The sequence below is a fragment of the Lipotes vexillifer genome, unplaced genomic scaffold (genome assembly GCF_000442215.2).
Source record: "Lipotes vexillifer unplaced genomic scaffold, Lipotes_vexillifer_v1.1 scaffold688, whole genome shotgun sequence".
NCBI lineage: Eukaryota > Metazoa > Chordata > Mammalia > Artiodactyla > Lipotidae > Lipotes > Lipotes vexillifer.
The window spans coordinates 114799-129503 of NW_006776111.1; the positions used below are offsets into that span (position 1 = coordinate 114799).

Here is a 14705-nt window from a genome sequence, read left to right on the forward strand (position 1 = left end):
TACCATCCTGATAAATACAAATGAGAAAATAACAATTCCCCTTTGGTGATAACATTTCAGAGTCCCCACCTACAGTAGTACTATACCAACCATGCAAATTTACAAACAGACCACCCACCAAAGACAGACTTGCTACTGTTAATGCCTTCAGATGTACCACTGAGCAGTGTTTAAAATTCACACACACTTTACCTGTAAACTGTGGTCATTGGCGTGTTAATCTTCTCCTTCAGGATATGGCATTTAAATTTATTGTACTAGAAAGAAAAATACATTTACATATTATCACACAAAATGTTTAAGCGGGAAAAAATGTTAACTTTTTTCAACACACACTGAATGGGCGTCTGCTACGTTCTAGGTGCTGAGACTGTGGGGATACAAACAGCTGAGAGCCCAGAGCTATGCCATGCAGGACAGGAGCCTACTGAGCATTTGAAATGCAACTGATCTGAAATGCGGTGCACCACAAGGGCAAAACACTGGATTTCAGAGGCATAATGTGAAAAGAAGAAAATAAAATAGCTCACTAATTACTTTTTATGTTGGTTACATGTTGAAGCAATTATTTTTGATTTATTGGGTTAAATAAAATGTTATAAAAATTAATTTAATCTTTCTTTTACTTTTAAAAGGTGGCTACCAGAAAATTTAAGATGACATATGTGGCTCAGATTTGTGGATCTCATTATTGGACAGCACTGCTCTCGAAGATTCCAATTTTAACTACATGAAGTAAATAAAATTCTGAGGACATGTAAAAATTTTAAAAGGGAACCCTCCTGCACTGTTGGTGGGAATGTAAACTGATACAGCCACTATGGAGAACAGTATGGAGGTTCCTTAAGAAACTAAAAATAGAACTACCACATGACCCAGCAATCCCACTCCTGGGCATATACCCAGAGAAAATCATAATTCAAAAAGATACATGTACCAAAATGTTCACTGCAGCACTATTTACAATAACCAGGACATGGAAGCAACCTAAATGTCCATCAACAGATGAATGGATAAAGAAGATGTGGCACATATATACGATGGAATATTACTCAGCCATAAAAAGGAACGAAATTGAGTTATCTGTAGTGAGGTGGATGGACCTAGAATCTGTCATACAGAATGAAGTAAGTCAGAAAGAGAAAAACAAATACCGTATGCTAACGCTTATATACGGAATTTTAAAAAGCGGTACTGATGAACCTAGTGGCAGGGTAAGAATAAAGACACAGGTGTAGAGAATGGACTTGAGGGCACAGCGGGGGGCAGGCGGAAGCTGGGATGAAGTGAGAGAGTGACATGGACATATATACACTACCAAATGTAAAATGGATGGCTAGTGGGAAGCTGCTGCAGAGGGATAGCAGAGGGAGATCAGCTCAGTGCTTTGTGATGACCTAGAGGGGTGGGATAGGGAGGGTGGGAGGGAGGCTCAAGAGGGAGGGGATATGGGGATATATGTATACATACAGCTGATTCACTTCGTTCAACAGTAGAAACTAACACAACATTGTAAAGCATTTTTACTCCAATAAAGATGTGAAAAAAAAATTAGCAGAAAACCCCAAACAAAAGAGGAAAACCCATAATTTTATATGGTATTATACATACTGTTGAATTCAATAGCCGGAGTACTAACAACACTCAGAATTAATCAGATTTATAAAACACACATATGAAACTATTCACCCAGCACTTCACCTACCTATGTCCACATTAAAAATTCAACCAACCCGTTTGGAACAATTTGGTGAGCAGTGGCCAATTATTTGTTAAAACCAGTCGTCTGTGTTAAATATTGTTCACGTTCCCGGCACGAAATCACCTTAAACAGGTCCAGCAGGGCCTCCTTGCTAACTTCCAACCTTTCGAAAGGCTGCTGCTCTTTGATGATGGCCTTGCACGCTCTCTCCAGTGCTGGCAGCTCTGTGCTGCACACGGCCCTGCAGGGAAAAGCAGCGAAAATCAGCACAGATTGATCAGACATGACCTTAGACCTGTGGCCTTTGTCACCAGCTGACTAGCCTTCTACATCGAGGAACGTGGTTCTTTACTGTCCAGGACTTCAGAGGGTCAGTCATCCTTTCACAAGGTAGGTAACCCTACTTCTCAAAGAGGGAGACAGAGGCGTCAGCTGATGAACTGCCCTCGGTTCTCTGAACAGCCCCGTTGGACACTCCCCAGCTGGACCACAAGCTCCTCTGGGGCCTGATCATCTGGGCAGTCTTCCTCATTCTACACACGTTTATGTTTTTGTTCAAAAGCGTAGTGTGGAGTGTGCGCCATGCCCCTGCCCTAGACCAGGAGATCCAGGCTGAGAGGAAGCTCTGAGAGTGTGAACTGCAGGTCAGCCGGCCTCCGCTGGGCAGCCCCGGCTCCTCTCAGGAACCCCTGTCTGTGCTCACACCCCTCCAGCCCTGTGGGCCACCTGCATTCCTCAAACAAGCCGCACACACCCCGACCCAGGGCTGCCCCACAGAGGCCTGGGACGTTCTTCCCCCACCAGCCTCAGAGCTCGCTCCCTCTCTCCCTCCATCCCACCCCTGCTTCAAGGTCACTGAGCTCTCAGCTGACCGGCTGCCTGCTCAGGACCCCACCTCCCCTTCACCGCCCTCGCCACCTCATCACCTCCGACAGCAGACGGCTGTGTGTCTGTCTATGTCTGTCTCCCCCATCCAGACCGCTAAGCCCACGAGGACAGGCTGATCTGTCCAGTGCAGACAGCGGCACCAAGCCCGGAGCACACAGGGGCGTCAACATGTCCTGCGGAATGACTCCAGGGGGGACTACGCTGGACAGGCTGGGAGCAGGAGCTGCAGAGTGCCAGGCGCTCGGTTAGGGAGGGGTCACTTTGGCAGCATGGAGGTGGCAGATGGTGGGAAAATGTAACACGGTCGTCCAGGCAAGGATGCTGGGGGTCTATGTTAAGGTAGAAGGTGGGGGAGAACTACTTAGGGGATAAGACTGGCAGAACTGGATGGAGTGACTAGGGGTGGTAGGGGGTGGCAAGGAGCAGGGTGGGCTTGGGAGGACCCTCAGGTTTTGGTTTGAGCTGGTGGTTTCCTTAAAGGCGACGAGGGATATGGAGAAGGAGGTGGGCCAGAGCTGGGCCTGCTGCTTGTGATTTCAAGCACAGATCTACTTGAGGAACGTGAGGCCGCTGCGAACCAGCCCCTCTGGCACCAGCTGTGGGACATGTGTGGCTGGGGTGGACAGCGCCCTTGACCATCACGGCACAGAGCTGAACTATATGCTCTCCAGGGATTAACCCTACAACTCTGGTCCAAATTAGTAGTTTGCCCTAGCCAAGTCTCAGGTTACATAAATAGCGTATCACATCCTTCTCAAGAAAAGAAAGAAAACAATTTGAGAAGTTACCCTTGAATCTAAACTCATAAAAAATAATACTGTTCATAAATGGTGACCTAATCTATAATCACATTCTGCAACAGGTATTCACTACACTAATGTGTAACCACTATAAACACATGCACTCAAAGGTGTTACCTGTCTTTGAGGAACATGTCGTAGTAGAACCCACAGTCGGTAGGTGGCCCGCAGCACAGGAGGCCCCCGTAGTGGAGCTCCAGGGCTTCCCCGAGGACGTGGGCACTGGAGTGCCAGTACACCTGCAGGCAGGACAGAGGCCACGGCCATGACCACAGGTCACGGGAAGCCATCAGGCAGACAAGAGGACAAGCGAGCACGTGGATACAGTGTAAGGGGACAGACACTGGGACACAAGGCAGCAACACTCTCTGGCCACTGCTGACGAGAGATGCTCCCTGAGCCCTCCCTGGAATCCCCGGCAGCCGGCTGCTTGGTTCTAACGTGCAGCTGCTGCTCTGTGTGGCACTGAAGCCCAGCTCCTAAACCACTTCCTTCTGTGCCTTGACCACCGAGCAGAGTAGCCACCCAGAGCCGGTTCAGGCCCAGCGCAGAGGAACGCCAGGGAGAGCCAGGCATGGGCCCCCTTCCTCCTCCTCCAGGCAGCCTCTGAGTCAGATTCGAGGCCACAGCGGCTGCTCATGACATCGCTCACATTAACAAGATTCTGCGTCTACATAGCAGTCTTCACGCGCTAAATAGCACGTGGCTGTGGAAGTCTGAAAGATAACTCAAGACAGAGGGGTCACTGAGGACTGTCTGCTGGCTGCTGGGGTCCCCTGGGCAGGGTGTACATAAGTTAATTCACTGCAGTCCAAGGGCCAGTCATTAGCTCTACAAGTCCAGAAAGTTGATTGGGTTTTGAATTACCAAGGAATCAATGGTTTATGGATACATTAAAACTAACCAGTCACCAAATATCAATAAATATAGATGCCAAAGAAACAAGACAATCGAGTCCTCTGGCAGCACTTTCCTCAATTAAATCAGAAACAAATTGCAATTAGAAAGCTGTCTGAGATAATAAACCGGAACAGAGGGAGTTAGCTGGCTGAGCAGGCTCTGTGCAATCCCGACCCGCGGCACCAGGCCTAGAGGGTCAGTCCTTGGGTCAGAACCCTCTGCTTGGGATGGTACAGGATGGCAGGCTGGCTGCCAGCGTCAGCCCAAGTACCTTCTTCGGTGCATTGTGCACACCTGGAAATTGCCTGAGCCAAACACTGTGTTAGGTGCTGGAGACACAAGAGAGAAAGAAATGCGAGCCACTGGGCTCATGCGGTTTGCAGCCTAGTGGGAGAGAGGGCAGGCAACAAACCTCTAAGTGCATCACTGCAAGACGGGAAGCATATTTAAAAGAAGATGAGGGCTTCCCTGGTGGCGCAATGGTTGAGAGTCCGCCTGCCGATGCAGGGGACACGGGTTCGTGCCCTGGTCTGGGAAGATCCCACATGCCACGGAGCGGCTGGGCCTGTGAGCCATGGCCGCTGAGCCTGTGCGTCCGGAGCCTGTGCTCCGCAACGGGAGAGGGCACAACAGTGAGAGGCCCGCGTACCGCAAAAAAAAAAAAAAAAAAAAAAAAAAAAAAAGATGAACAGGGTGCTGTAATCAAGAATCATGGCGGAGGCCCTATATTCACAGCGTGGTTAGGGTTGGGGGGATGTACCACAAAGCAGGTTGAGGAAGGCTGACAGGTAAGAACAGGCCAGCGACCGTGCAGGCCTTGGAGAGGGATTTGAGTTTTAGTCTAATGCAGTGGGATGTATTAAAAGGTTTTAAGCAGAAAAGAAATGATTGAATTTACATTTAAAACATAGGGCATCACAGAACTAGCAGCTTGGGTTCTTACATATATCTGGTTTTGTTTACACCTCACATAAGCACCTTGTTTACACCTCAGATAAGTACCTATGCTTCCTGAGCATGAGGTCCCAGCAGCACATTGCTGACTGCTCCTGGGATTTCAGCAAAGATTTAGAGCAGAACGAATACCCATATACATTCTCCTGCTGGACAGAATGCTTGCAAAAGGAAATATCTATTAGATATATTTAAACTTGAAAGCTCTACCATTTTATAAGATGCTCCTTGTTTCTGGTGCGTGTATTTATTAACTTTACAAGAACATTCTTGCTGTCACTTTCAACAGGAATTTACCTAGAGGGTGGAGACTATTTACTTTCCTATGTTACATCATGCACTAAATAGCCTTGTAAATAGAAGCATCTTTTAAAATAGAAGTTTAAGAGTTTGCTATACAAAGGAGATGAATTTTTCTGTAAAGTAAAAAATGCTTTACAAAATCATTAATTTTATCATCTTGTAGATCTGAGTTTTCTAGATTTGCTTTTCTAGGATTTCTTTTTCATGGATATGCATTAAATATTCATAAATGGGTTTATGCTCAAAATCTTAATATGTTCATAGTAACAGGAAAATAAAATCCAAGAACAACAACAAAAAAGTCTCTGTTACTAAATTACACTAAAAGAAGCATCAAGAGCTTGGAAAAGTTACTGAATCATCCTGAGCCTGTGTACTATTAACACGGTACCTGTGTGAAAAGGTAAGTGCAGACTCAGGGAGATAATGTACACAAGGGGCTGGGGCTGGTGGCTGGCATGGAACATTCTCATTTTCATAAACAACCACAAGTATTTCGGAAGCCCTGCAATGTGACACCAGGTGCCATGTTAATATCAGGGTAAGCAGAGGGGCGGGCTGATGAGACACTCTAGAAACATTCCCCAAGATAATATGGTAAATAAGTTTTCTCTTTCATGATGTCACTAAACACAGGGGGAAAGAACTCCAAAGAGGCCGACCCCTCCATGGAACATTAAGTTTGGTAGCTCTCCCGGCCCCCCACCCAAACACCTGACAGACTGAAAGCCTGCAGCAGCCCACTGTTAAAGAATCTGTTAAAGTACAGTGTCTGCAGGTCAACAAAGAGCCAGCTAGTGTGGGAAAGTGCTCAGGTCTTGGCAGGATTCCGCCCTCAGGAGAGGGCTAAAACTAACTGCCGGGCCAGCTACCATGGCTGCTCCTACTTGACTTCTCCAGACGCTGACACCACCCGAAAGTGTCTAGTCGTTTATTTCCTTGCTCACTACCCCTCCCACCAGTGAACTCTCTGTAGCAGGAGCCTCTGCCGCCCCACAAGGTCTGGCACGTGCACCCAACAGCTTAGATACTGGTCAGCTGACTGAGGGAATCAATACATGTTCACCAGTTCTGGGGTGACAGCTGGCATATAGTTAGGTGACAGTTGTTTGGGTTAGATCTTAAGTGAGAAAAACGAAATAATACATATAAGCTATGTATTTCATTTAAAAACTGCTCTTTCTGAATCACTTTTAAATATGGTGTTATTAATATTATATTTATTAAACACCAACATAAGCATTTTAAACCTTAGAAGGCCACAAAACCCATTAGTCTTGACTTCGGTATGTGGCTTCATAATTACATAATGTAACTGACAACATAAATAGCCAAAGTATGGTGGGTTGGTCTTTAAACACTTACAGCTTGGGCTTCCTTGTCCTCAAACATGAGCAGCTCTAGGGTGGAGTCCCGTTCCAGCGGACGGTCCAGGTCCCACAGCTCCCCATTCACTTTGGCTATCACTGTGCTTTCCGCCAGCTCCTGACTGGTGAGAGAACAGTCACGTGGGCGTTAACGCACCACAGGCTAAAACAGAAGATGAAAATGGTTTCCAGGGTTTCTTTCTTTAGTGGAAAGTACAAACATAAACTAATAGGATAGATTTGTTTAAATTTTGCAACACTTACTTTAAGTACAAAAGTAATAAGATATGTTCACTGTAAAAACTCAGAAAACAGAGTGCACAGAATAAAATAAAAATCACATAAATCTCACCACCCAGATATCACCACTCATATAACATTCTGGCACATGTTTTTCCAGTCTTTATCTATACCCGCCCCTCCTTCACACCACACACACACACACACACAGGCACACACCCCCATCATAAAAAAACATAATTGCCTACATAATTTTCTTCACAACCATGCCATCAGACAGACTCCCAGAACATTCTGGAAGGACCACACTGATTAAGGAAGCCTCCTCCTGCACACCAGGTCGTTGTGTGCTATCAGAGCATACACTGCACAGACATCTGTGCACAGGCGGCTTTGTTCTTTGGTGACTTTTCTGGGAATAGGCCTTTGGAATTAAAATTGTTAGGTCAAAGAGCATGTGCCTCTGAAGGACTGCTGATAAATATTGTCTGAATATACCACTTCCATGCACCCTGATTTTTTCAAACTCTGCCAATGTGATGTTGGAAATGGTTTTGATTTATTGGATTATAAATGTTTACTGGACAGTTTACTTTTATGAACTGTCCATGTCCTTTGCCTATTTTCTACTGAGGTGTTGGTCCTTTTCCTTTGTGTGTGTGTATGTGTGTGTGTGTCTTTTCATTAACATTTATTGTTTGAAAATTACTGACAAAAATAACATGTTAAGAGAAGAGACCTAGAAAGCACAGAAAAGCACAAAGAAAAAAAATCACCCTCTGGACTTCCCTGACGGTCTAGTGGTTATGACTTCGTGCTTCCAACGCAGGGGGGTACAGGTTTGATTCCTGGTTGGGGAACTAAGATCCCACGTGCGTGGGCAAAAAAAAAATTCACCCTCAATCCAGTCACCCAGAAATTACTGTTAACATTTGCTGTCCGTCCTTCCACTTTTTTGGATAAATACATACACCAATGTAAAAATTTTAATAGTATTACTCTTTATGTTATATGATAACCTACTTTTTAAACTTAACAATAAACCATGACATTTTCCCCAACAGCAAACAGACTTGTAAAACATGCTATTTGACAGCAGCAGTAGCACTAAGATTTGCTTAATGAACCCACTGTTGCTGGGATTTGGGTTATTTCTTTGCGGGTTTTGGTTTTTCTTGTTTTATTTTGACAATGACAAATAAAGCTGCAATGGACATTCTTGAACATACATCTCAGTTCCTGATTATTTTCTCAGGAAAAATTCTAGAAGTAAAACTACTGAGTCAAGGGATAAGCACTTTTAATGACTTTAATTGGACTATATTACCAAATTTTCCTATCAGGAGAGGGTCCCAAAATACCTTTCTATGTGCTCTCACCTTCAGGAGTACAAAATTGTGCCATCTTGACAATGTAACATTTTCATTTGCATTTCTGTGAGTAACTTGAGCAGGGGCACAGCACTGTGGTTAACAGCACACACTCTAGGGTCAGGCCAAACTGGGGTTAAACACTGGACAATTTACTCAACTTTTCTAAGCCTCGGTTTCCTCGTCAGCAAGATAGGAATTACAGGATCTTCCTCATATATTTATCCTAAGGATTAAATAAGGTGTACTCATAATAAGAACTTAATACACATTCAGTATTGTTATCAGTGGAGTAGAATTTTATCTTCACCTTCGCTGGCCATGCCAGGCTGCTAAGGGCTCCTCAAGCCCATTCTCTCTGTCCTCTACAATCAGTGCCTGGCCGTCCTTGCAGCAGGAGGCAGCCACGTGGCTTAGGTGGAGGCAGAAGCAGTGTCCAGCACTGCCATATCTCAGCCTTAACACCATGCAGGGCACCTGTCCATCCGGCCTTCTGTAGATGGAGCACACATGCTACGACCTTTGGACCATACGGACAAAGGAACACTGTACCAGACCACCCAACAGCCAGATGGAAGGAATTTAGGTCCCCAAATAAACGTATGGAGAAGCGCTGCCTGCCAACCTGGACCCCACACCCCCAGACTGCTGTCAGAGAGGCTCTAGTCGTATTTAAGGCACTAAGTTTTCTGTGGCCTGTTGCAGCAGCTTAGCCTGTGTCTTAACTAACGCAGAAATAAGGGCCGGCGAGTAACAAAAATCATCCAGCATTGGCTTAGCGGATGGGCGGTGGGTTACACAGAAAGAGGTACTCAGACGTGGAAAGCCAATAACCCTGTTACAGCATAACAAAGTGTCTCCTAAGACTTGCAGGCAAATAACGTGCTTACGATGCCTGTAGCACGAGTAAACGGTTATACAAAGGCAAATGCTGGGATACACTGGGTAACTCTCATGGCTTTTAACAAAATACTACCAGGCCAAGATAAGCTCAGACGGTATTTGTCCCCTTGCGAGGGAGGCTCTCCGCACGCGGCCTGTAAGCTGAACTGACTGGGAGTTCAGAAGTGTGAGGCTGTGCAAGATGCAAAAACAATCTTCTGTCCCAAAGAGCAGGAGGAAGAGGCACTGACAGCCCTTCTCAAAGGCCACACAGAGTCAGACAACACAGGCTGGTCCAGCTACAAGGATCAGAGCCTGCAACCTCCGGTTTTGTCTGATCTTGGCCCATTTAACTGAAATCTTCAGTATGGTTACTTTCATGGGAAACTGACTAGAAGCTTCTAGTTAGAAGCCTACTAGGGTTAATTGCTTGAGGGAATTGTTTTACCAAACAAACTACAAGCCCAGCTTACAAGTACCTGTGACTGATCCTCAGGAGCCCTGAGCCCCATGTGTGCACCAGCCGGAGCCGCACCAGCAAACCTCGCGGCCTCCACGATGAACAACTGCCCGCACTTCAGATGTGGCGAGTGAGGGCAAGGGACAACGACAAGCCCTCCAAATTGCAAAATCAGGGCCGACAGAGGGTGGTGGACAAGAGAGCTGCTCCCAGAGGACAAAGGGTGGCCAGATGGTTTGACCCGAGCCCCACCCACGGCCAGGCTGCAGACAAGATCTGGGGGCTCCTGAGCACCACTGTCTGCCGCATCACTCCTCTTTTTTCCAAATGACACTTTAATCGTGATTGTGTTTATCCCACCACCATATATACGTGGCGTGGGCAGCCTCGTCTATCAGTTTACTTGCTGCTAGAGCACGAGCAGCCAGCCGATGGGGGTGTCATGTGCTTCACCTAAAAATCCTGGGCTTTCTGCTGCCAGGGCCTGGAGTCATCTCGCTGGGAGAGTGAGAGATGATGCACGGTGGATGCTCACAGGTGTCTGGAGGTCCCAGCGGCATGCCGCGGCGGACGCTGTCCCCAAGACCATCCTTCCTCTCTCCTGTGGTGAGAGTGCCTGGCCTGGACACGTGGCCAGCCAGCAGGAGCTACGTTTCCATTCTCTTACAGGTGGCGTGGCTGTGTGACTAAGTGTGAGCTAACAGGCTGTAGGTGGGAATTAAAACGTGCTGCTCCAGGGTCTTGGCCTCAAAGCACCCTTGCTCTCCAGCCACTCTTCCCCTGCCTGCAAGCAGGTCCATGGGTGTGACCCAGCCTCCACTCCTAGAAGTGGACAAACCCTACCTAAGGGGACGGCGGAGCGACAAGATACGGGGATTTTGGGTCCATGAAGGACTGCCTAGACCAGAGACGCCCACCAGCCTGGCCACCACGAGTCTGTCAGGGGAGAATGTGGCCTCTGCCTTATTTAAGCCATGATCTCTAGGGGCTCTTTCCTGCAGCAGTTTAGTCAGAAGCCCCTGGGGGGCTCCTGGAAACACAGATGACTAACTGATTCAGCAAGTGTGGGATGGGGCCCGAGAATCTGCTCGTCCATCAAGTTCCCAGGTGATGCTAATGCTGCTGGTTTGGGGACCACATTCCAAGAACTACTCTTCAGTGAACTACTGTGAACTGTCCTTTGCTCATTTTTTCTGCTGGGGTATTTCCTTGGGATAAATGGCTATGTATAGAATGACTGGATCCAAGGGTTGGGGTTTGCACATTTAAGAAAGAGACTGCGCCTCTGCATCCACCCTCCAGCAGTGCCATTTCCCCAAAATCATATCAACATTAACCATTATTCATAAATCTTTGACAGACCAATAGATAATACACAATTACTTTAATCTGCATTTCTAAGATTATCTTTTCCTCCTTTTTATGCGTCATTTTTACGCATAGCCATTTTTCCTAAGTGTTTTTGACTCTGTCTGTCTTTTCCTTAATGATTTGTACCTTACATGTTACACTTAGGAAGGCCGACACTCCCTCAGAGCAGGGAAAATCATCCATGCAATCAAGTCTCAGTAAACCAAGGCAACAGTCAGTATAATTTAATAAAACTATTATTTTTAACTTTATTTTTATAACCATACACTTTGCTGCATCCTTATTTTAATAGTTTTTCAGTTAATACTCTTCTCTAATTCACTTTTTTAATTTCCTCCTAGTTTAATTGTTCTTTTTCTAACTGCCTGAGTTGAATTCTTAGTCATTTCATTTTTTTAATTCAATAAAAGCCTTCAACACTATAAATCTGTTCCTGATCACCACTTCAGATGTATTACATAGATTTTGAAATATATTCTCTTCATTAGAAGTATTTTCTAAGAATACTCCTTTTTTACTCTTTTTATTTCCGAAAATACTTGTTTTTATTTCTTTTCTCCTGAGTATTTTGAAGTTTTTTTAATTTCCTAGTTTTGTTGTGTCTTGTTGTCATTTAATGCTTACTGAGTTCACAACGGATTTCACTTTGCTCACAGAATGCTAACTGTGTGTTTCTGTATTTTATTAAGATTCTGAGGAACCGAAAGCACGACCACAGGTGCCAAGAGAGAAGGAACCATCTGGGCCACAGCACAGAGATCAGGGACTAGCCACGAAGCCTACCTTAGAGTGTCATTATTCAGACCATATAATCTTAATTTTGGGCTATTTGATCAAAAACTGAGAAAGGCATGTTAAAGTCTGCCACTCTTGAGTTCCTATAATCTTGTATTTCTGGTTTGATGCTACGTTATATAACTCATTAAGGTGCGTGACAAATTGGGAATTACACTGTTCTTCTACTTTAAAAATAAGCCTCAGTCTCCCATTCAATGATTCTGTCTAATGATTTAGACAGCCCTAAATTCTGCTGTCTGATGGTAACATTAAGACCACTGCTTTCTTCTTACCAGGTTTGCCTGATATAGCTTTGCCCATGCTTTAGTTTTGGACAATTTTACTTTTTAGACACTCCTGCAACCCCTCTTTCATTAAACTCGGGGGTGGTTTTAAACTGGTACCTGTGGGAATGCAAGTCACTGACTGTACAATGAGAACACGTCCTATAATGAAATGACCTTGTTTCCCAAGCTTGGACAGTCTCTTCAGTGCAGGACGACTCAGACTTCAATCCACCAACATGCAAATGACTCTCCACGAGGAAACATAAACTTATTTTTGCCTCAAAGCCCATTCCCAGCACATCTATTCCTCTCTCCTGGAAAGCATAGGAACAGGTTGGGAGGGGCCTTTAGGGTGTATGATATAATAGGATGAAAAATACGATCTTAACCATATTTTTCAAAGGAAATCTGAAGATTTTAATTGAAAAGTTTGCTTTTTAAATAATAAGTTTACTTACATGGCAGTTTTGAGCTATAGCTTCCACAGAATTTTATTTAATGCCAGGAATTAGCATTAGTCAAAACAACACAACTTCACTGAAGTATCTAATTTCTAGGAAGGTCAAAGCTTCCAGGGCTGATCATAGCTCTAACACATACATCTTCTATCTATAATTAATAGGCCTTTTTGTACATTTCTAGAGTTGCTTTCATTTTCAGAGTATCTCTCATATGTAGTATTTTATTTAATCTTTACAATCTCATAACGTAAACAATAAAAGTATTATTATTTCCACTTAAGGTGTAAGAAAACAGGCTTGGAAAGCTTGAGGGATCTGCCCACATTGGTCCAAAGACCCACCCACAGTTATTTATTGGTGGAACAATGGCTTGGAGTCAAGCCCAACAAGAGACCTGTAAAATCTCATGGAAATAACTTGATGATGAACTGGGTCAATGTAATGTCGCCTGTCAAGGATTATACATTTTTCTCTACTATATATTTTTATTAGAACTCTAAAAGTTGGACCCTTGAAAGAGGAGATTGTGTTCTGATATTCAATTACTTATTAAATGGCCCCTTTAGAAGCCAAGAGGTAAATAATTACCTAATTACATTTAATTTATTCAACTGAGTAAGAAAAGAATATTTTAGCAGTCCCTAAGAACACATTTTCACCAAGCTCTGGCCCAACACTTAGTACTGATTATCTGCTCCACACTACGGTTTACCTGATTTCAGCAGCCACTTGGTAAGGTGTTGTTTTCCAAGCTTCCCCTTCCACTGTTTTCCCATCAGCCACTCTTACTGTGATCACATTGCTTGTATTCCCCTTTTTTTCATAAATGGCAAGTAAGAGCTGATGATCTTTCTTCAGTATTTCAAAAAGCTTCAATCTTTCCTTCACAAAATTTGGTGGATTCTTCACCTGAAAACCATTAGAATACAGGAGGGTTAACAGACACAGTCCACTTTTTTCTAACTGCTCAGCTCTAAATAAGCCCCACCCCTTCTCAGCAGGCTCAGGTCACAGCCCCCACAAGCCCCTAAGGCTCTGCTTTCACTCTCACCCCCTGGAGACTCCCCTCCCAGGGTCTAACTCCCTCCTAGCTCTCAGGGTCGTGCGCAAAGCCCTCCTCTTCCAACTACCACACCCACTGGCATTGCCCTTCTCCACAGGTTTAACATGCTCGTGCACAGAGCCACACAACTCAGCCCTTATTGATACACCATCTGACTTTGTTCTCTAGTTGTTTCTCCCGTTCGTCTGAACTCCTCAACCCGATGGATCCCTGAGGCCAAGCATAATCCTCCTCTGCTCCTACCAAATGTTGATGTGCCTGATCAATTCTGGCTGTTTTAATGATTTATATTTAAAAAGCAAAGAAGCCGGTTTCCTTAACACAAAAGAAGAGCTCTGCTTTCTCAACTTAAATAGACTAAGGAGCCCTTTACAGCTGTGGGGCTGGCTCACCTCTAAGTTAAGACATCTTGTATCTAAGGCTAACAAAATTTTAAACACACTCCTGTAGCCCAAGCCGTAATTTACAGCAACTGTTTTAATTAAAAACCCTGAGCAATTAACTACATAAGCATATTTAAATTATAGGTAGTATTTTATATTATTTCCACAGCAATGACTTACCTCACTGTCAGGCCCGCTTTCTTTCTTCTTTTTAATGTCCTTTCCTTGGCTCTGACTAGGAGGAGGCTGAGAAATAAAGGGAAATAATAAACAACTCATCCCAATGACAACAGAGAGCAACATATTTGAAGCCCGAAGCAGGAGAGGGACAGGCCAGCAGGCAGCAAGCGTCCCATGTTTAGAGGCTCACGGCTGGGGCTCTCCTGACCATTACCTACAACCCTCAACAGGTAAGCCGTTTTCTGGGGTTCAGTCCTTCCTGAATGTGCACTTTCACACATTCTTGCTAAGTACACTTAATATATTTTGCTCTTTAA

At 44.8% G+C, this 14705-nt stretch overlaps 1 protein-coding gene across 1 annotated transcript in view; it reads right to left on the reverse strand.

The window, feature by feature from the left end:
• Positions 1-14487, reverse strand: part of TARS3 (threonyl-tRNA synthetase 3) — a 49803-nt gene extending 35316 nt beyond the window's left edge. The window contains 6 exon segments of the mRNA XM_007472281.1: positions 193-257; positions 1826-1943; positions 3508-3629; positions 6913-7036; positions 13475-13671; positions 14389-14487. Of these exon segments, the coding sequence (XP_007472343.1) occupies positions 193-257; positions 1826-1943; positions 3508-3629; positions 6913-7036; positions 13475-13671; positions 14389-14487 (725 nt within the window).
• Between the last annotated feature and the right edge of the window lie 218 nt (positions 14488-14705).